At 36.1% G+C, this 24314-nt stretch overlaps 1 protein-coding gene across 2 annotated transcripts in view; it reads right to left on the bottom strand.

The window, feature by feature from the left end:
* Positions 1-20904, bottom strand: part of thrap3a (thyroid hormone receptor associated protein 3a) — a 38446-nt gene extending 17542 nt beyond the window's left edge. Inside the window, exon 1 of one of the 2 annotated variants that reach the window (XM_052578112.1) lies at positions 20762-20904. In XM_052578112.1, the coding sequence (XP_052434072.1) occupies positions 20762-20841 (80 nt within the window). In that variant the 5' untranslated portion in view covers positions 20842-20904. The remainder of the gene's footprint in view (positions 1-20761) is intronic. The other variant, XM_052578110.1, reaches the window with a different exon arrangement.
* Positions 20905-24314: the final 3410 nt, after the last annotated feature.

Here is a 24314-nt window from a genome sequence, read left to right as displayed (position 1 = left end):
AAACATCAGCCCAAGGTTTGTGCTTGTCATCTTACTCATAGCTTTACTTTTGCAAGGCAAATATTTAGCCAAGTGTTTGAGTGAGTAAATCAAGCCATGATGTGTGGTCCTTAGTTTTTGACAGATGCTGATATTCTGTGGTTTGGAATAGATGAACAAATCTATTTTATTTTAGCCAAAAATTAAACATGAGAGACTAGAAGGAATACATATTGTTAGAATCAGTTGCATCTGTCTTACCCTGAACATATATAAAGAGATCACAGTAGTAATCGATTCAAGACAGCCAATTTGTTTCTGCAAATAGTGCTTTTGTAAAATGGATAACCTGCCAAATCCATCCATGCATCTGACATATATCAACCAGAGCAGAGTTAAAACAGTATGTGCAATAGCTTTCGAACAAAATGATAACAGTAGCTATTAATTCAATCTTTAAATGGGCAAAATTCGCCTGTTTTCACTAAAGTGTTTTAGAGGTTGAATTAAAACAATGTCTTTTAAATCTTAATATTGACAGGACTCTCTAACCTCCCACGTTTCAAGGGTGTGTGCAGGCTGTGAGTTGGACATATGAAGCACATTGGCTCTGTTTATTAAAATTTAAGGACAAAAGAAGACTCTCTCACTGATATAAACAGATGACCACACAGACTCTCACATTAGGCAAATGATAGTGTTTAGTAATGTAATGGATGTCCGTATGGTTTTGACAGTTGTGGTGACAGGTGACAAATATATATTAACTATGTTGGTTTGCACAAAATGTATAAATGGAGACTTCATCTATTTCACAGTTTTTTTCAGAATCTTTGAGCCAAAAGACTTGAACCAATATATTACAAACCCTGAATGGGTTATTTAAACATCCTGTGATTCACTTCACTTCCTTTTCATCTCTCAGAATGCAGTTCAGCTGTCTGACACACATGATAACTATTAAATCTATGATCAGCAGAGACCAGCTATGACCATTTTACAACACCTCAATGGACAACGCATGGGAGGAAGAGAGCTTTAGTGCCAGCTTTGTTTTCCCAACATATTTTGGTTTGTTACAGTCTTCTTTTGCCAGTGTTTTCATTGTTGTGGATTTTCATAGCATTTCTGACCATCTGTTAACTGTTACATCAGGTTAGTGTGATAGCCAACACAGAAATACACAAGGTCCCATTGTTTTTTTGTTGTGTGTCTTCCATTTGCAACCGGGTACGTTTCTGTGTTTGCTCGTCTACATTTAAATCAAGAACTTGCTTGAGAGAAACAGTAAATCATGATATCAATGCAAAATATAGATGCATGCTAGAGACAATCTGGAACAGATTTTCATCATGCATTTGACATGATTTACTGTTATTCTCTGTCTCAGAGTTGTCTTTTTTTCTTTCTTTGGATAAGATTTCTTTAAAGAGATTTTTGGAAAGAGGACACGGGTTTGATCCAAGCTTGTAAATTCAGATACAGTTACTATTGCAACACCACAATAAGTTAATTGTGCTTAATGTATGGGGGAAGGTTTGAAAGTATAGAGATGTAGCGAAAAATATTATCACATTAAAATGGTGGATGTCGAGCAGTTATATAACACAGACTATTATGGCAAGCGATATAATGCCAACAGGGAGTTTTGGAACGGGATAATAGGCCTGTTCTGTTTCTTTGGTTTTAGTCCAACCAGATGAAACTCTAAAGAGAGATTTCTTGGAGGCACATTTTGCTGTACCCATGGAAAATATGACCTTCATAGATTGCCTAATGAAAATCATATCATTCGAACTCCTTATGTTTTGTAGTTCAAGACTCCATCAGCCAAACTGCAGCCTCTAACATTTTTGCATTCTGTTTTCCATGCAATTACGATGAACAAGGACTGAGGCAGTCAAGCTTAAAAAAAGAAGCAAAAGCACCATAAAGGTTTCGAAAAAATGGTCCATATGAATATATGCATTATGTGCACCATAAACCATAAACAATGTGAAGGGTGACATGCTAGATAAGAATAAACACTTTTTGACTTCTGGTACGTATCCTACTTCGCTGCTCAGTTCTCATCCAGCTTTAGCACATATTGCCTGGGGACATGTTGAATTTACAGGTGTGTCCTCAGTGACACGACATCAAAACACATGACAACCATCGTGACAATTTTGTCTTCTCTCCTGCCCAGTAACTACTGCCTATTGTGATCAGTCTCCATAGCACCTGTTTTTCCCATAGCAAAAGAAATGATACTCGATTACAGGCCTGTACATGTGAGCTCCTAAACACATCCAAGATCGAGGAGGTCAACTTCAAAGTGTTGGCTTTGAAATTTTAAATGATCTAAATGGATTAGCATGAGGGGGATCGTAAAAGGACAAGCATTTGATATGAGTGGCTTTATTATTATGTCTGCATGGCAAACTGAAACAAAATTTGAAATCTTTTCATGAGGAGTTTTCATTGTTTAAAACATAGTAGAACTAAGCGTAAAAAGTAAAATGACTCAACAATCAAATTAAATTATTATCAATAGCTATCAGTCATAAAGAGATATACTGTTAACATAATTTATGCTGGTGCAGCTAAAATAATTCATCCGCTCACCGATACAAATCAAACAATAAAGTCAATATTTAATGAATGTATAAACAGCAGTATTGCAAAACTGATTTCATTCTTTGATTAAACCACATTTTCTGTGCATTCACAATATAGACTCTTAAAAATAAAGGTTATTTACTGGCATCAGTGGTTCCACAAAGAACCTTTTACCATCCATGGAACCTTTTAATTCCTCAAAAGGTTCTTTACAGTAGAGAAAAAGGTTCTTTAGATTATTAAAATGTTCTTCGCGCTATAAGAAAAATGGTCCGTTAAAGAACTCACTCATTCACTGATACCCCTTTTCCACCAAGCCAGAGCCTAGTTTCAAATCGGTTCTTTGTCTTTCGACACCCAAAGCACCAGCCTCGACCCAGGAAAAGTGGCTAGTAAGTAGCACCAAAACATTGCTGGGCTAGAAGTAAAAACTACTCTTGTCAGGGGCTGGGGGCGGGGTTACCGTGACCAACAAAATACTTTTAACCGCCATATTTGAAATAACATCTAAACACGAATACGCTGGATTCACTGTGTTTGGATGCCGATGTAGGTTGTTAAAGCCATGAAGATCAATAGCAATGCAACGTCCACCATTGATGATGGTGTTTGGGTTTGCTCGGGATGGTGGCAGCCAGACAGGTCATTGAGTGGCACCAATGCACCGTAGGAGTGACTTGAAGGAAGATGGTTCTTTATGCTTTGGATCGTTCGTGCAGCATTTCGGAATCGCGTGCCGATCGGTCCGCCCGGTGCTGATTCATCCTGAATAAGCCCATTGTGTTTGGCACTACCACACTACTGTTGCTAGGGGAAATAAAGCCTGGCTCTGTGGTGGCTCTGTAGCCAGTGGAAAGGCAAATCAGTTCTTAGAAAGCTCGACAGTCAAACCAACGCTGAACCAGCAATAGCCCTGGCTCTGAACTAGAATCCAGTTCATGCTGGTGGAAAAGGGGTATAAAAGGTCTTTCGAGGATCCTAAACTATAGCTATAAGATTGCTCAATCTCATTGCAGTACTCTTTTGTTTCCTACTGATGGCAATGTACAAACCTTTGATTGTCAAGCTCAAAAAGTATTGTGGAACAAGCAATTGCACACAACATCAGAGGAGGTGACACAGCTATTTTCAATCGCTTCCCTGGGGCATGAACCATGTCAGTCCACATTGGACACGCATCAGCGGAAGAAATCTGAGAGCATGACACAATCTCCAGGTTTTTATCACAGCATAATTCAGGGCAAAGTGATGATGGAACAGATCAAACTAATACACATTAGCTACAGTATAAGTAACCCTTTGTAGTAAAAAATTGGGGAAATTATTTGTTTTTAGATTAAAGGTTTGAGTGTTATAGACATTTGTCTGTGCTAGAAACCATATGTTTTTGAAACCAAGATGAATAGAAGTTCAAAGCTCTGCTAGGAATAGTGCATTGCTAAAATTCAGTGTGTCATGTAAAACTGCACAAAATGTGTGCCAAAAAAAAAACAACACAGATTTTGTTTCACTTGAATCAACAACATACCATCATCAAACCTGTCTGTATAACTAAAATTACCTGCAAATACATTATCTTACAGTTTTATTTAATATGCAAAGCCAACAAGCAAATAAACAAATGCTTGTAACATATCTGCTTGCTCTCAAGGCTGGAGAAAAAGAAAAATGTTGCATAACTTACAAAACCTTGTTAAATAAACTTCTTTTCAAAGACAGGATGGTTTACAGTATGCTTGATATATTTCTTTGAACCCAAATGTATTGCTATTAAAAAAATTAATAAAAAGCAATCTAAAGACAATGTGTGGGACAGCTTTTAATTTTTTCCATTGTTTATTTGGCATAAAGTCTTCATCTGCATATCTTCAAACAGAAGGCAGAATTAGCATTTAAAATGTTCGTTTATCAATGTCTCTGGTTGTAGTTTGTATTTGATTTACAGTATTGCTTTCCTTACTCTTTTTCATCTCTGTTTGAATACCTGTAACTGCAGAATAGCATCTTTATTTTGGAGTCTTGAGAGAAACCAAAACAAATATTTGGACCATTGTTTGCTTTACCTAGTCTTACCTGATTGGAAGCTTCACCTGTTAGTTCTATTAGAGAGAATGATTGCCAAGCCACATCCATTTCAAACATTGCTTGTCCAGGAACTGGAAAGTATTCATAGATCTACCAGACAGTTGACATTGCTTACTCATTTACAATGCTTCCTGTTATTTATTATAGTGTATGTCAACTTTACTTTCCAATACACTGTTTAATATGTTTGATAGCAAACTGTTTATGTCCAGACATTGAAACGAACAGGAATGAGTGTGCATCTGTAAGTCTAAGGAGAGCAGGTAGTGGATATCAACCCGAAGTATAGTATTCAACTGTTTTGGATGCCAGATATTAAATGGTCATAAATTGGTTGGAAGTTTTCATCACCGTTGGCATTAACGACATATTCGCATTGTTAGTAGGGCAACTGTTTAAACAGTGTAAAGCATCTGTGCGTGAATGTTATGACTTGAAGTTTGAAAGGAAACTTGTCTTTGATGAATGGACTGATAATCGAGTCTGATAGTTGGTGTGCATTCATAGTTGGTGTGCATTCTATAAAAAACAAAACAAAACAAAAAAACACTATTTTCAAAGGTCAAAACCTGTAAAATCTAATTCTGCGAAATTCAAGATTTTCAGGTAAGACCTGGTCTGTCCGTTTGTGATTATACAGCATTTAAATGACAGGATACATCCATTTCATCAATACTTAAGAAACAAATATTAACTTAAATGATTAAAATAGTTTTATTAATTAATTTATCACTTGCTTTTAACTGAACTTTTTTTTGGACACAAAGTACTTTTAAACCTAAACTTAAATAGTGTTATATTCTTTAACATATAAATAAAAAATATATAATTTAGGTACTTTTTTACCCTTCCAGGATCATGTGGGAAAAGACCAAGTTGTTTTCCACAAGCAAAAGCCCAAAGAAATGAAGATGAAATCAAAAAGCCACAGACAGACATTACAGCTGGAAATGAATCATTTTAGTACTGTTGTGTAAATGTCGCAAAAACCAGAAAGAAAAAGACAGAATGTCTGTTAACATCACAGCACACAGCAGCATTTGGAAAGAAAGGGGGCTTTGTGTCAGCCAGCACCTTTGCACTGAAGCAAACAGCCTTGTTTGTTAACCAGAAGCAAGCTGAATGAAAGAGAGTGAGCGCTCCATAGACAGGCTTCTATCCTTGCCTAAGTATGGGTTTTAAGCCTCTAGCTGCAGCTTGCTGCCAAACATGCAGACCTAAATAGACTCCTAATATAATGCAGTGCAGCCCACTCATAAAAGAAGAGCCCTCACCAAGACATACATAACAGGTGGGTCAGTTGGAGTTACTGGTAAAGAGCAAAAATTGCATCAAGAATAGACTATACGTGGGAGGGGGGCTTTACAAATGGATTTTTGATGAATCAGTATCTATGGGATTTCAAGGGAAGCCTTGAGCTAAAACGGGGTCTCTGAATATTTGACCCCACCGACTGCAAGTCATTAAGAGTGAGTCCAGAGGGATGGCTGCTGTCAGAAGAGATTCCTTCCCTATCATGATCTCTCTCTGATTCATTGAAACACAAAAAAACAAAACAGGCAGCTGATGAAGCTGCTGCTGAAAAAGGGATAAATCATGCATGGCCAACCATGCAAATTATGCATAAATGTAGTGAGCTTGCAGAACAAATGGAAAAAAATTCAACAGTCAAATTGGAAAAAGTCAACTGGAACAGTTTAAAAAAATTGTCAATTCATCACAAACCAAAGTATTTAAAAGTTCCCTGCCAAAGTACATTCAGATAATGGTGCACACGTGTGCATTTTGCACATAAAGCAGCTGATGCATCATATTTTGTACTGATGTTCTTTATTTTCTCAAAAATTATGACTATCCATTGCAAATAATCCAATAAAAACAGCTGATCCTGGTTAAAGTCAGGTACTGCTGATTGATTGAAGATGTGGCGTATGACTTCAATTGGCAAAATTCTTAGCACTGAGTGATATGAAGATCTCAGTGTGTGCCATTTTCCCCCAAAATACCACATTTAAGGATGATTCACTATTCAAAATAAGCCGAACAAAATGACACAGCAAATGCCTCAAAGTTATCTGGGAAGAGCATCAAGAATGTTCTTTTATTCTGTGATTAAGAAGCCATTCACAACAAGATCTCACCATGCAGTTGTTATTCCTTTTGACTGAGATGGAGGTGTATTTGACTTGATAAATGTGTGCCCACAGGCACAGCATGTTGAAAAACATGGCAAAGCCAGCTGCCACCGTCTCTAAAGAGAGTTCCCAGAGGGACATGGTGAGTGCATTTGAGAGAAGACAGCAGCTGAGGCAGAAAACTGCTTCTAACTCCCTAGATGCAGGTTAATCCACCTAGCTGCCGATGTAGCCTGCGGCCTTAATGCATGCTGGGAGTTTGTGATCTGTTATTTCAATACAGGAACTTACATGCAAGGCCTCTTGAGCCACTGCTGTAAACAGAGTGCTTCACAGCTGAGGCAAAACAGCTCTTTGAAAGCAATTTCAGATCTACACAAACATCTCAATCCCAACCCCCAAGACACCAAGGGTAAATTTAGCGCCTGTGTTAATCCGTCCCTCCCATATGCCATTTTCCTAGCACTGTCAGTCAATATTTACAGCTTGTTAACAGTCTCACTTACAGTTAACTTTCCAACATAGTAGCGATGATTCCAGAGGGTGGTTGTCGCAGATTGGGTTCACATAATCAGTCAATTGCGATATTCTGCAGTCAAATCTTTTGTGGAATGGCCCTTCCTACACAGTTGTGTTTCATGCAAGTCATATTGTGTTTCTCACATAATAAAATGATTCCATGTCAATTTTCATGACCATTTATTATTTATTTAACAAGCAGCCGTGTAATTAGCGGGATAATGTACAAGTTAGCCGGTCATAATCGCAAAATAAACTCCTTCACAAGACTCTGAAAAAGGTTTTTAATCACTGGGGGTAGAATCTCGATACATCTGAGCAAAGTTGCATTATTCCTATCTTATTCTGCTATGAAATGTAGCATTAACTTACACATAATGTCTGTATTTGTTGGTCTTTTTCTTCACATTTATGACCCCACTGTTCAAAAGGTCATCTCCTTTACTATAACATGATATTAGCAATCAAATGGTGCTATTTATATGTGTTTCATGAACTCTAGACCTTGGCTTTGTAAATTGAATTTCAGTCCCACTGCAGGGACCATTTAACGCTCATGTTACTGATATTAAAGAGGGTATCAAACCATGCACCACAAAGATTAGCAGTGACTCTTATAAACTCTTGACGCCTTGATGCTATTATAAAAAAAAATTCTGCACAAACCATGGTACTGCAACACCATATTATCAAACCATCAGCTTCAAAAAAGCATCTGTAGTAGCGTACTCTTAAAGAGATAGTTCACCCAAAAATGAAAATTCTGTCTTTAATTACTCACCCTCATGTCGTTTCATCTTCAGAACACAAATTAAGATTTTTTTGATGATTCCAGCTCATCTGGCAACCTCGAGTCAGGGGGTAGGGGGAGGGGATACACCGCTCTACAGTATTTCTATAGTGATTGCAGTATCAGTTTAGGCCACAATCCTACATACGGCTCCTTTAAATAACAGTTACTGTACATTACAATGAAACATTTTATTTTTTTCTCATTTAAACTTTTTACAATAATATCTAAATATATATATATATATATATATATATATATATATATATATATATATATTTTTTTTTTTTTTTTTTTTTATTCAATGTGTTGTTCTAAAGTGGAAAAAGTGATAAAAAATGGAGAACCACTGACTCAGGGTTTAAGGTTTAAAGGCATGTTCAAGAAAGATTAATACATTTGTTTACGAATTCAGGATTGAGACAAATATCTTTTGTTTAGTGATCATTAACTACATACAGCTGAAAACAACTGGATAATGTCCAAATGTCAAGCTGTCCCTGCAGGAGACGCCATTCTTAATAAAAAAAAGCTTCAAACATTTAAACACCAACATAAAAAAACAACAACAAAAAAACAAGATTAAAAAAAACAGATGCACCAAACAACAGATGGCAGATACCGAGCTGTAAAAAAAAACGATGGCGTTTCCAGTTGAGCGACTGCGTCGGTATCATCCTCGGACTCGGAATCAAAATAATAAGGTAATATTGATGTCTTTTACAAGTAACCCTCCAGAGAGGAAAAAAAATATAGTAATGTTCATTTCATTTTCAACACGCATTGTACATGGAAAGATTAGTCACAACAGACTTGACCAATCAGAGCAGAGTAGGCTTATGGAAGGGCGGGGTTTACAGACCTTAAACTCAGAACTGCTTCGAACAGATAGTTTCGAAATCACTGAAAAATTATTCTAATATTAGATGTATATTCTGAGAAAATTACAATGTTTTCTGACCTTAGATGCATTTAAAGCTGTTGTAGGAGACTCCACTACAATATTAGGACACTTTGAAATATCATATAACCTGTTATTTAAAAAAAGAGAATAAGAGATCTTGGTGAGCTTATGTTGAGAAGATGTTTAGGAGCAGGATGGAATGCAGTTTGCAACCCACAATGACTCACTCAAGCCTTTAACCCAGCCTCCACTAACATGCTTTTGGTGCAAAAAAACATCTGGAGCTAGAGAAATGGAGAAAATTGTGGGAACAACAGGAACATAAAACAGCAGTTCTGTTGTGTAGCACAACAACAATGCTTTTAATCTGTTAAAAGGCCGGATGAGAGAAAGGCTATCAATTTAATAACACCGCAAAGGAATTAGGTTGCGGTGGGCGGCCATCATCATTTTTGGGGTGTGACACTAATGTCCAACTCTGAATCTCAGCTGATGCTTCAGGCAACTGACATAGTTGTGGTGCAGCATGTGTAGGTTAAAGGAACAGGCTGTTCTCAACACTCTTTTGCTGGGATGGAGGGTGGGGGAAGGAACTGGGCACTGTTTACTTCCTGTGTAGACAGACTCTGCAGCGATGGTCCTTTAGAGCCAGAGAGACCTAATCACTGAGTCTGCTGCCATAAATCAAGTCTGGAAACTGTGAACCAGCACTAAATTTAGCAAAGTTGAGATAGTTAGACTAAAAGCTCCAAGATGGGGCCAGAGCATTAAATGCCAGGTGACATATGCCCGTCCTGTGTTGCATCTTTAAACCACAGGGCCTGAAATGAGCGAAATGTCCATCCTAATCATTTTAAATCAATGTTGAAAAGTATTAAGTATGAGATACTACATAATGAAACACTGACACCTGCAGAGTTTTCAGCAACTCATGAGTCATGCATGTTTAAACAGAATACACACACACACACACACACAAAATAAAAAAAATGTTCTATACAGGTAAATAATTATTGTATATATTTCTACTTTAACATGTGACACTCAAAAGATCTTTATGTATGTTTCCATTACAAGCAAACTAGTAAGTAAACCAAAACTTTCATTTTCACCACCCACATTATAAACAGCTGTACTTTTCCAATGTAAATAACATCCTGTTTAACTAGAATTTCACGCAGAATATTGCAGAAATCTGAACAACTTAGCATTCAGAGTTGGCTAAAACACAACGGTTATTATACCAATGTTCTTAACTCTGGACAAGCTTATCCTTGAGGATGTAAACATTCAGAGAGACACTTTTCCAGTCAAATACTGATGTTCCTTGGACAAATTTTAATTAGCAGGTTCTACCATTGGGATATGTAAACCCAGATGAATTGCATTAATAACAAGTGGCTGCTCGACTCACCACAATGACTCTCAGCAATTAACAAAAAGACAGTTCAAGAATATAAGTAATGATATAAAGCATTGTCATAAAACGACTATACTGGCATTTATTTATTAGCTGGTCAGTGGTGATAATTAGGGTGTGCAGTGTGCTTTGTGCATTATTTACTAAACTTGTATTTATTATTTGCAAGCTACACTGCACAATTCGCACAAGCAGATAGATAGATAGATAGATAGATAGATAGATAGATAGATAGATAGATAGATAGATAGATAGATAGATAGATAGATAGATAGATAGATTCATAGATAGATTCATAGATAGATTCATAGATAGATAGATACTTGCTTGAATGAACCACAAGGTCTCTAGAGTAATATGTTCCCAGAATCTCATCAGCTGTGACCTTACATTTGCACAATATTTGCTATGAGGGTGTTGCTGTTTTGTGTGGACTGGGTTTAAGCTTGCTGTGTGACTGACTGCTTGAGAGTATATTTAAATTTCACACTTGATAATTGTTCAGGAATATATGAGCAAACATACTGTAAAGCTGCAGACATACCATTCAGATCACTGTGCTTCACAGCTGACATAAAAATTTAAAATAAAAAGGCTGAGAAGCACTAACCCAAATTTAAAGTCTAGTTTCAAACACCAGGGATGCATGATATATAACACTGGCAGATTTTTACATTTATACATTTCTCATTCAATACTGACATATACACACACACACATACAGTATATATATATATATATATATATATATATATATATATATATACAAACACATGCAAGTATATATTTGAGAAAAATACATTATTTTTATATATTAAACATATTTAAAAATACAGTAATATATGAATAATATTAATATGAAGTATATGAATATGTAAATGTATAAACCTGTAAATATTTTCAAATATATACTGTATGTGTGTGTATTTATATATACAATACATTTTATTATATTGGGTATTTAATTGCGCTTGCATTTAAATTTACCTCTTCCGACATCTAACACTCGCTTAAAACAATTTTTTTTAAACATTAAAATTTTGAAAAGATAAGCGCACATATGTATATAAGGTTACAGCTCCCGATCAAGGTGAAGTTGATGGGATTTTGTCCACAGAATGATAAGAGCACACGTTTAACATATTATATTATTATTTTACACTCATTATTTTAATTTAAACACTTCAAGCAATGCATACAGCTTAATTTACTTACCAGCAAGTACTTTAAATTTACTTTACTTATTGCCGTTACTGTGGCAGCCAACAACAGCACACCTTTCCCCAGTGCACATTTTTATATTTAGTTATATTAAAAAAGTTTCAATTCAGTCCATCTTTTTTTACCCCCTTTTAACATGGATTTCTATGGAGACTTATCTGTATCACCTAGAATTATAATATCAGTCCCTATAATGTCACATGGTTGAACAATATACCAATATACCAATTCCAATTTAAGATATGAGACATATGAAACTAATAAAGTGTAGCAGACTTGTTGCCAAGGACGACTGTAAATTATACCGTTTAGTCATCACTATACAAAAATATTTGACCACAGAATGTCACAATTGACCAGTCATAATCATGTATTTCAGAAGAGCATGGTAAGCATCTACTTAGATTTCAGCAATCTATACACTCTGCAAGTACTCAGTTATTTGTCCAGCTAACCACACACTGGAAACATAAAAACACAATGAAACTCAAAGTAGAACATATTTCCTTTTAGATCACAGAATACATCACTCTGAGGGTAATACAATACCCCATGGGTTTACTATCGGTACTTTTAGAGAACTAAATGTGAAAGTAAAAGCCGTTTTGTATCAGATCATAGAACTTAAGAGTTGATGTAGATAGTAGGCCTATTACACATTTTGTATGCAGACTTTACGTAAGATAAGTAATTAAGACATTAAACCACAGATTAAGGGTAGCAGTGACTTGACTGAAGAGGTAAATCGCTCTTATAATAATTAGAACAATATGCTCGTAAGCTTTGCTCACATTTGTATTAGGGTTAAGTTTCTCGGGCACATCTTCAGACAGATCAGTTATGTAACAGCAGAGATTAAACTACAAATTTTCTCTTTTCTCGCACACTCCCTTTGCTGTCACCAACTGCCAAAACCCAAGTCCAAGAAGTCCATCTGGATTTTATTTCTCTTCACATTTGGTTACTTAACCGAAAATAATGGTTTCCCTCTCACTAGAACAGGCAAAATCTCAAAAGACCTCATACGGTATTTATTAGATTATGTGTCATTATCGTCAAAATATCATGCTAATTAACACCTCATTTGTCTGTTATTCTGACCATGTAGGCTCCATCCTGCTGTTAGGTTTACATTCAGTATACACTTACACAAAGCTACTGTGGCTTCAGTTCATTATGTTCATTATGTTATAGTAGATGTACCACTTACAGCATGAAACTGGGTTACATTATTCACTGTCTGCTGCAAGAAGCTCTAATATATATTAACAAGCCAAATGGCATTTGGCTCTAAATATGTTTTTGGATCTAAGCACCCATTAAGTTTCAAGGGAAAAAAATAGTCCATTGCAATGTAATAAACAATTGCTGTACCAATGAGAAAAAAAAAAACGCGAAGCCCCTAAAAGGAAAAAAAATTATGAAATAGTTGGAAAAATGAATGTGTTAATTAATCAATTAATCAATTAATTGAAGTTAAAGTTTTGTGAAGAAATGCTAATATTTCCAAACAAACACTATAGATTTTTTAAACAAACGCAAACTTCTGCGATAGAATACATTGTTTTTCTGAAAGAAAAAAAAAAAGTTTTTTAGTGATAGAAGGGAAAAGCTACTGGATCATTCTGTGTCAAATCACCCGTATTTCAAAACAATTTCCCTGGCTCAATTTTTTTTTAAACATTATACAATACTAATTAAGACTTGATCAAGATGCTGTAACATCATTTTAAATATGTTCTGCAGTTTGGAAGGCAATTACTTTCAATAGTAATTGGGTGAAAATAGGAAGTTAATCCCACACTAAAACTGGTTTAATTTTGGATGTCAGTTTGATTTTTTTTTTTTTTTTTTTTTACATCAAACTTGATGTCAGTTTGATGTCTTTTCAACATCAGTTGCCCACTGGAATGAAAGTAACTCTGGTTTCAATTACACAAGCAGTCTGATATACAGTGTTGGATAATGGGAAATATTTTACTACTGTATATGGCATGAGTGACCATTCAGATTAAAGTATTATGGACAGAGCGCTGTGCGATAATTCAGATTAATACCAGAATATTGTTGTGCTAGCGAACACAGTAAAAGTCTCTAAAACCTAAAATCTGATTGATAGAAATGTAAATCGATTAACACAATCCACATGTAACATGTAAAATATGTACAGCTCTCCTAGACCCATACTCTTATGAAGATCAAGGGCTGGTCAGGCAATATGAAGGACACCTTTCTCCAGTGTGCATACTGAGGTCCATTCTGGTACCTTTTGTTAGTCCTGGACTAAAAACTAAAGTTTGGAAGCTAGAACTCTATGGAATTAAATTTGTTTCAATAATAATGAACGAAACTTTATAAAACTGAAAGTAACTTTTTCAGAAACTATCAAAAATATGCCATTACAAGAAAGAAAAACAGAATGAAAATGAAAAGAATTAACTCAGTTGCAGAAATTTAGCAGGCTCTTCAAATATGCTTCATTCTTTTGTTAATGTTTTTCAAAGAGTCGTTTTTGCTAATTGTAGATTCTGAATTCATTGCCACAGATTTCGCTTATGCTTCACAGTTTTTCATTTGGTGTTTTGACACAAACCTCTCGTGGGGGCGGACTTAACAGTGATCTACTCTGATTGGATAGTGAGCTTTTGATGGACAGGTGCTCTCGGGAAGTACAAACGTCACTCAGTCACTCAACTTACGTTCAGTTTTATAAAGTTTCGTTCATTATTATTGAACCAAATGCAATTCCATAGAACTCAGCATTTTATTGGCTTCAACAGGCCAAAAGTGTATGGAACAAGGAAGGGTTTGAGAGTGCACAGTATTTCTTCAAATCCCCATTTCTCCAGCAGAAAAACATGGCATGGCTCTTTAATTTCTGTACAGCAACAACTCTTAGAAGGAAAGTAGGCCTCACAAAGGTTAAATGGGATAAATCTGTAATTGAATTAAAAATCCAAAAAATAAAAATGTCACATTTAATTAATACTGACTTTTAATATCAACTCCTGTTAAAATATTTCATGTTTTTCAAACATTTAACTCACCTTCCTTCAAACACCAAAACTCAATGATCTCATTTTCTACACTTTAAAAATGGTGCCAGGGCAAATTATTGGTTTGAATGGATTCACTGTTCTGCTTCTGTCTCTTTTTCACTAGTTCCAGGTTTGCACTTCTGGCTATTTGGTGCCTTCCAAAGTTAAGCAAATGGAGTGCTACTGCTACCAATCTGTCTCTGCACATCTCGTCTTACATACACTTATCACAGCAATTCACAGCGGTCAGCCCCCTGCAAGCACAAACATTCAACATATTTGACAGCTCTGATTTCAAATGCATTCACCTAATTTCCATTTGACTCTTGGACCCTACTCACAGTGGGCAACCGGAGAGAGGATGGTGGCCATCCCAAAAATATAGAACACAAAGCTTCCAGCTTTCCAAAGCAGCTGGGCAGACAAGTGACACCATTGTTAAATCATGATGCTCTTTTCCATAAAACGTTGTTAAACCCTGTGTGAAGGTTTGACACTGGGTTTGGTCAAAAGCAATATTCCCCATAGCATATTTACAGCCTTTTTCTCATTTTCCTTTCTTAAAGGAATACTAACCTTTAATTTGAGCAGTTTCATATGTCAAGCTTTCTCAATCCATTATGTAAAGTATCAATGTCATTGTCCATTAGTCAACTAATCCTTCAGTACACAAAAGAATCTGTTATGGAAATTTGTGCACACTTAAAGCAAAGTAAAGTGCCCTTTTGCAAAGATGGTACACTTGCCAAAGTCATGTCGGTGAATAATCAATAAACCATATTACTTGTTCCTGAAGAAATCTTCTAGGCAGCAGAAAACTCCCCACTGAACTCTCAGTCATAAACTATATTTAAAGCCGTTGTTCTTTGCTCTTTAGACCATATTAGTCACGCACAGGAATACAATGGTTTGCATTAGCCTGATGAGTCACAATCTTGCATAACATTCACGAGGATCTGGTCTCAGATTGTGCATATATTTTTTTTAATGGTTTGGTATGGCAAACAAAGTTAGTTTTCTTTGTTGATGGTGAGTCATATGAACAAAAATTATTTTAAATATTTGCAGCAGTGACTTTCCATAATCTAGACTCAATGGATATATCACTTTATTTGAGGAGACTGATTCAGTGTCAGACCCCCTCAGAGATGGCAGAATCTTTCTGGATATGGGACAGGCTCACTTCTGGATTGCATAATGTACAAACTGCAGAAAAACCCTTCGTAGAGCGTCATCTACTACATTTACTCTACTCTGTGCCAGCTAGAAGCAGCTATTTATTATACTGGTGGATTCTTGGATATGGCTTAGAAACGTATAACCTAGTTTAGACATTTAAAAGATAAATGTAACACACATGGCTTTGTTTAGCAATACATTATGAACTTAAAGATGGAGAATGAAGATGTACTGTATCTGTTATATACCGACTTTTATTTAATATTATACAAATATTATTTTCATATTTAATTGTCAGCAGCAATTCCTTGGTTAACTAAGAAAACATACATAATCCTTGAAATCATTCCATTGTGCAGCTTTGATACTTGAGAAAATATTAAATGCATAGTAAAAAAAATTCAGTTTACTTGCACACTTTTTTGTTTTAAAATGGACACAAGAAACACATTTCTCTAGAAAGTCAAATGTGTATATACTGTACTACAAATAAATAAATTATATCACACACACACACACACACACACACACACACACACACACACACACACACATATATATATATATATATATATATATGCATATAGGCAAAGTCTCTTTTCTATTTCTATTTAGATGCTTGTGCATAAAATGCCACTCTTTTCATATTTTAATATTGAACAGTTGGACTTTGCTTGCAGATCAACAATGTCATGACAAAGAAACAAAAGGCTTTCTGTAAATCCATCATGCCCTGACCATGATGTATTTACATGTTCCTGAATCACAATTTTGTTTTGCATTGATGTGGGTCCGGTCTTAAATCGTGTGGCTATATTTTAATTCTATTTTATCATGTTAATGTATCTGATAAAAGAACAAATTTCTATCAAAAACATAAGCCTTTTGAAATAAAACAACACGGCACATAGTGAACAGTTTCTCATAAAAGCATTTTGCGCAACAACTCTAAACCTTCCCAGAGGCAAGAAACAGCCATGAATACAGGCAACAAGATGTTGGGAATGGATATGAGAACCAAGGACACTGCGGATGTTAAGTTGTAGATCTGGAACACTTGGCATCTCAATTATAAACGAAGGTTTCTCTCATCGTGCTGAAGGCTAATGTGGTTAGGTCAACCTAGCAGCCCTTGAAAGAAATCTGACTCGTTGCTAAAGCCCTTGTTGCCATGGTGGGTGTCCAGAAGAGAGTTTATTTTAATAAGATGTGGCATGCCAGTGCAATGAGTAAGGAAGAAAAGAAAAGCACTCTGGGTTATGGAAGAGATAGAGATATAATATCCAAAAATACATATACAAAGCCATCTGCTATGTTTTCCAAGCATACAATGATGTTCTGCAAGACTTAATCACACTAGGGCTAATATGCAAAGTTTCTTTATTTCCATTTGTATGCCTGTAAAAAAATATATATATATATATATTTTCATTTTATGATGTTTAATAAAGTTTGACTTTGCTCGCAGATCAACATTTCCATATCAAAGAGCTTACAAGAAGCTCAATGAACAGTTTGGACAACCTGGGGATAATGTCAGGTCAAATATATGTTTTTCCTCAGTGTAAAAAACACAACATACAGCAAATGATTACAGAATGTAAAATTGAAAACAAGCTTTATTTTTTGGACAAAATTCATAATTACCTGCCAGTTCTACTGAAAATATCCTCTTCTTTGCAATGTTGATGTAGGGGTTATCCCAACATGGTAACGTTGGTATTCAAAATATTTGAGGAGCGTTCATGATTAACTTCCATTTCGGTGACTTGTTAAACAACATAATTCTCATTGCACTTAAAGGCAGCATTTCGGGCAAAAGTTAATAGGCAGATTTTATGATCTATATCATGACTTCAAGAAACTGAACTGGGACATATGAAAATACAATAAACACCTTTATATTATTAATAAAACTTTACAGACATTGCAAATAAACTCCAATATGTTCCTCCATACGGTTTTATTGAAATGTTTAGAGCATGCCGCGACCACATTTTCTAAATGATGACGTGAAAGAACCATAGAATCTGTTTCTGAACCAGGTAATTGAAACGAGTTGTTCTGGTTGAACTGATTCACGCAAATGAGATTTGATCTTACTGCTGGGAGATGAGAGAGCGTAACGGCTAACTTGAATCACGTGTGCCTTAATAACCAAACACATTGGCTGCCTCCGAAAACTTAGGCAACTGACTTGCTGCCTCACTGCCGTATGAGGCAATTACTCCGAAGGCATCATTTTAGAGTTTTCAGAGAAATGCCGTAAGCTGAATCCCACTTGTTGCAAAAAGTCAGTGACTTCTCTTAAAAACAGCAATGTTTTTCATGGCAAATTAAAAATTGTTTAATCAAAAAGTATTGTTTAGTGTAAAACGTTGAAGATTGTCGATTCACTAAATGATCATTTTGGTTTAATTGTTTGTAAAAAAAAAAAAAAGCTAATAAAACTTCCAACTGATTTTAGGCCTTTTAGAGTAGAATATTTAAACACTATGACTATAGTTTTAATTCAGCATTATAAATTGCAGGGTTTATTCTGGTATTTTAAACATATTTATTGTAAATGTATTTTTTGAATCTCTTTTTGAGTTAATTCATTCTAAAATGTCTATACATTTTATAGTTTTATATTTACAAAGTTTCAAAGTATAGCTTGTTTTGATGAACGGATGTAGATTAAAAAGATTATTTAACAATATGGCAGAACATTTATTTTTTAAGTAGTCACTATCATTCATCAAACTCATAAATTAAGAGCAGGTCAGAATCGCAAGTACAGGAGTGTGCAAATTCAAATGCATTTGTTTGGACATATGGTTTTGTTTCTTTTTGGCACTGAAGTGCTCATGGCTTTCATTGTCATAAGCTGGACTTGGGTATATGAAGGCCAACAGAGACCTTTATATAAGCCCTAATTTCCACAGCTGTGCAACTGAAAACGATATTGCGGTCTGAGTATGCACAAAATGTGTGATAAATATCAACATCCATAGATCTATTCGTCCACACCAGGTCTAAATCATCTTTTACATGACAGAGTGAATCTGGGACAGATTTAAAACGGCCATGGTATGGAAATCTGAAATTTACCACAGCATGCAATACTGAGAGAACAAGATTGGTTAGACAGCTGCTCAAATTTATTGGCTTAATGGTTTTATTGATTTGAATTATTAGTTTACATGGGAAAACCAAATAAAAGAAGGGATGGGTAAGGGATGAGTAAGTTCAGCAACAGTCGCACAAAAGGTATTGTAGTATACACTTTAGTTGCATGAATGAATGAGAAAACTGTAGCAGGCCTGCCGTGCCTGCAGTTTGGTAGGTGATCCTCACAAACACTCCCGAACTTTTAACACACTGTCCACAGTTCATAAGTGCCTGTTCTCAAGTGTCTCTTGTATGCACACATGCACATATACTCACACGGAAGTTTATTAACCCTTGACCGACTCGTGAAAGCTCTTCTACATTCCTTTGATGACAGCTTTAATTTTAAGCCTTTCATTTACACAGTGAAAACAGTGATGTGGCAGTCATTTTACTCTGGATATATTAAGCTATTAAAAAATACACCAACCTACTGTATCTAATGTTCAATTTTGCTGTTACAAAGAGGATAAAAACGGCACAATGACGGACAGTTCATAGCAAAGTTTGTTGTCAAATAAAGTTGATCTATGAGGTTGATCTGTACCGAGTTCTGAGTCAGTGTTCCCCCAGATCAGCCAGTATCAACAATCCAGTGCCAGACAAGATGGTTTTCAGCTGACCATGAATCTTTCTCTCGCCTTTAATACACTGGAGGTGGCAAATGTTCCCAACACAAGAGAATAAAAGAAGAGACACAGCTGTTGTTCTCCTGCTGTGATAAAAGATCAGTTAGCAAAACTGGATCCTGGATCCTCATTGCTCCTTAAAGCTACTTAACATTGAGTCCAGAGTTGAAGACATTGATGTATTTTAGGTATGGTGTATGTTCAAGACATGGATCCTTTGCATTCAAATCATTGTACTGCATGCAAATCATTCAGGATGTGCGAACAGGAAAAGCACATGGTACTATCCCACAGTTTCAACGTCATAATTCTTGCATTTGATTAATAAGTAATGAACAAACATTACACCTAGCACATCAGAAGCTGTGCAAAATATGTTGAAACATCAAGAAGTATCACAGTTTCACACTGTTTTTCCACAATCCAGTCTGCTCTTTATTATACTCTTTTATAAAGTCAAACTATTTTATGAGTCATACAATATGTCTTTGAAGAAAGGGGAGCACAGTGACTTGAAATGAAAATAAGAATGTGACTCCCAAAGGCATTTATAAAAGATTTAGGGAAAGCCTAAGGGAAAGCCACAGTGGTGTGGAGCAAAGGTGCTTGATCACAAAGCCAAAATACGCCCAAATGCTTGAAGAAAACAAGATCAAAGATGATCCAGCTGCTGCCCATTTACCTCCAGCTGCTCAGTGGCCACAAATTTCACCACCCCCATGACTGCGACCTCCTACTGTAATGTCACTTTAGCTAAACACCTCAAAGATCATGTGAATTGGAGTGAGAACACCAGAAAGTCCAAAGCTGAAGTGAGAGACCCATCTCTCAATGGGAGAAATGCAAAACAGGCCTGTTTGGAAAGTACCCATCGCTCAAACGCCAATAACAATTTCCAATGGGCTTATTTTGAGCACCAGCCATACTAGGCCTTTGCGTCAATATACAATCATATGATAACAGCTGTGGGAAGGGGACTTATTGCCTGGGAGATGAGACAGCTGGGAGTGAGTGTGAGTGAGAGCGAGTAGGGCTGGGGACAGTAGTTTGTTTGAAGTCTTTTGATGGTGTAGAGACTCACAGTGTGAAGCGATGGATGTTCACTCACCACAGAGCTTGACCGCTCGATAACCCTTGTACTTCATGAAAAGTGGCGATGTGGAGGACATGTTTGCCTTTCAGCAACATTTATTAGATGTTTAAGGCTAGGTCAACACTAATTTTCCCAACAAACACCAATGGTTGTTGGGTTTTTAGCATCACTGATGAAACTTTGCATCACTCTAGAGCCCCCTTCCTCAAATCTGAGGTCCAATGCACTGCAGAGTTTAGCTCCAACCCTGATTAAAGTCACCTGTCTGCCATTTTCGAATGATCCCAAAGACATTGATTGGCACTGATTAGCATGCTCAAGTGTGTTTGATTAGGGTTAGCGCTAAACTCTGCAGGAAAGTGGATCTCGAGGTCCAGATTTGAGGATCCCTGCTCTAAAAGTGTTTAAGTCCATTAGTGGTGGGAATTTTTCAGTGAATCTTTGCGCAAGTTACATTGTTACATCAAGTAGATGGCAACAGTGAGTCACTGGAAATATTCACTCAAGAACATTTTTCATTCTGGAACAAAACAACTGGCAAGAAAATGCATACTGGCATACTACTCTATCATATAAAAGTAATCGTAGTAACAGAATGCTGTTCTAAATTCAAAAATGTCTATATGAGTGAGTCATTCTATGATTCATCTGTTTAAAAACACATTCATTCAGGAGTGAAACAAGCCACTGTTAACTGGGATTGATAGGCTGTTTTTAGGCGATTTTTGCCTTAATTATGATAAAATCGGATTTGAACTCGGGGCACTCATAGCATACTATTGTTATATATTGGCGCTGAAAAACAGGCTTGTTTACAAATACAGAAGGTATGTAACTCGGCCAGAGCACATTTTTATGATGTGGTAGTATGTCCCAATGCTTGTCTGCTCTGCTACACTCTCAAAAGTGTCTATGTTTCCTCCCCAAAAGAGTACATACTGTACTATTAGGGCATGAAATAAGTTGGCCATTTTGGAAGTGTCTGTATGAGTGATTCAAACACAGATTTTTTCAGGAATAATACAAATAAAGTGAAACATGAAACATTCAATACTGTTTGATTGATAAACCTCGATTAATTCAGGAATTATATGCTCAATATGCACAATGATGAAATCTACTGTAGCTATTGTTTTTTCTCAGTAGGCAGAGCAAAAGTTGAGTATTGCTGCCAATATTGTCTAAAATGTAAGTTACTAATAAAATTAATTGAATAATAATTCAATAAACAATAAACAAAGTAGACTATATAGGCTATAGTTATAAAATTTTCTGTAATATGTGCCTCGGTTGTGTTCAAACCTCTAACCTAATTTGCTTTATTCTTGTCTTGAAATGCACCAATAAGGCTTTAATAAAAGCATGAATAACCACCAATAAACAAAGTAGACCGTAAATAAAGCACCAAAAAATTCTTAGTTCACGCAAGTCCACAACTGAAAGAACTTAGCAACTTAACACATTTGCAGAATTAACAACTAGCAAATTATTGGTCCCCCTTAAAGATAAATAATAATAATAATAATAATAATAATAATAATAATAACCTACCTAAAACAACTTTTATTTGTTGAAGTAAGTCTCATGGGATAAATTGACTTATCATCACTGGAAGTTAGCAGAGGAACTTCAGAAAGGTCCTGAAGAGATAACAGGCTGTTGATCAACATGTCAAAAACTTTATGGTGCGTTTCCCCATCTCACACCCAAGCTATTCCAGGACTGTTTGAGTGACATGACCTCACGTTGAAAGATCCTGTCTTCTTGTTTCCATCACATCTACGCCAATCGTATACCTTCCACTGGTCCTCATTCTTTGTAAATTAATTCATCACCTTGGCATTGGCAGTGCTATAACTCACAAGTGACTGACATCGGCCTAAAAATAGCCCCTCTTATTTTCCCCAGCAGGACAACACAAGCGGTACCCACAGTTGGAGCAATCCCCACAGCAACAACTGTGCTGAAACAAACCCGTCATTTGTGGGCCCATATAAAGTTACAGGCAACACTGGGCTGGAAAATATAGCCAGTCCCATACTTCACATTCTTCTTTGAAACAGAGGCAGCAAAGTAAAATAAATGTTGGCAACCAGTCTGAATGTCTTCTGGTGAGAGAAACCTGATCAGTGAGTCCGTACACGCATGTTGATTTGCTGCCCCCTACTGTGTATGAATATGACAGATGTGTCATGATGGACAATAATAAACCATAACCTCTGACAAACTGCGCTACAAAGGTCAGAGTTACACCGTTTACAGAGGTCTCACCTTACAGAGGTCAACATGTAAAACAAATGAAAGAATCCTAGAGAAAAAGAGGTGGAAAATAACCTCTTCTTGACAACAAAATTGTGGGTTAGGGCGATGTGAGTTCTGAGCGCATGCTTCAGTGGGAGAGAGACATAAATTGAGGTGGTTTTAGATGTCATGCTATACAGCTGGCAAGAGTGCTGAAGCATGTGCACAGAGGTCAGGGGGATGTGAGCCTGGCTGGGAGTTTGGTACAAGTATGTGACTCACTGCACGATGGCCTTCTGAAAAAGCAGAAGTAGGGACAGCTGAGCCATCTTGGACCTGGTTAGATTTCCCAATAGGATATGCATTACCTCCATATTACTGATCATTGCTATATCACTCAGACTTAAGCTGCAAATACAGCAGTCTAATGTAGTTTTCAGCCTGTCATTTCATTGGCTGTGTTTCTTTACAAGGAAAAAATAAAAATTCAAGTTTAATTCAAGATCTGTTCTTCAATAAAAGTTTTAAGATCCATTCAGAGCAAGAAAGATAACAATAATGAAATTAAATTTTTTTTCTTATAAACAGCAGAGGGCACATGCAACTATAACGATAACAGCACAGAGGAATAATATCGTTAATTAGAATCACTTTCAAAATGACTTTTCTCAGCTGATGAATGATAAAAGCAATGACAGTCAATCAGAATCCATTCTGCTTTTAAAGAGCTCCAGCATTTAACCTGGCAGATGTCAGAATGGCAATGCATGCTTATAATAGACAGAATGATATTGTGAGTTGGTGTGGAGGCCAACGTAGTTATCGTTCTTGGTGGGAATGCACCTTTTCAGTCTTACATGATTTAGTCTATTTTATCTCATTTTAAGGATACATACTGTATTTTTCCTGCAAAACAAAGCAAAAATACTGTGAAGTATTCTTACAGTGACATGATTATTTTGAGTGAAAAGGAAATTTTCAGAACATCAATTTTCCCTTTAAAAACTTAGAGGGGAAAAAGATGAACTCTGAATTATTGAGGGCATCAGTAATATACAGTACACTCAGTTTCAGCTTCTCAGAATGGACCACGATTGGAAACACTACACAAAATGATTATGGCAACAACCAGGGCCAATAGTTTGCGCTCTCACGGTCTAACAAAAGTTCCAGAGTCTGTTCAGGTTTATAAATAGGCATAAACTTGAAATAACAGGCATTTTACCAACAAGAAAACAAGGTACATCTATGGCATGAAAAATTATTTCACTTCAAGAGGATATTAAAAATATTTCTAGCATTAAAAAACTGAACTCAGTGCAGACTG

The sequence above is a fragment of the Carassius gibelio genome, chromosome B16 (assembly GCF_023724105.1).
Source record: "Carassius gibelio isolate Cgi1373 ecotype wild population from Czech Republic chromosome B16, carGib1.2-hapl.c, whole genome shotgun sequence".
NCBI classification, from domain to species: Eukaryota; Metazoa; Chordata; class Actinopteri; order Cypriniformes; family Cyprinidae; genus Carassius; species Carassius gibelio.
Note: the sequence above shows the minus strand (reverse complement) of the source record. Positions and strands in the feature narration are given on the sequence as shown.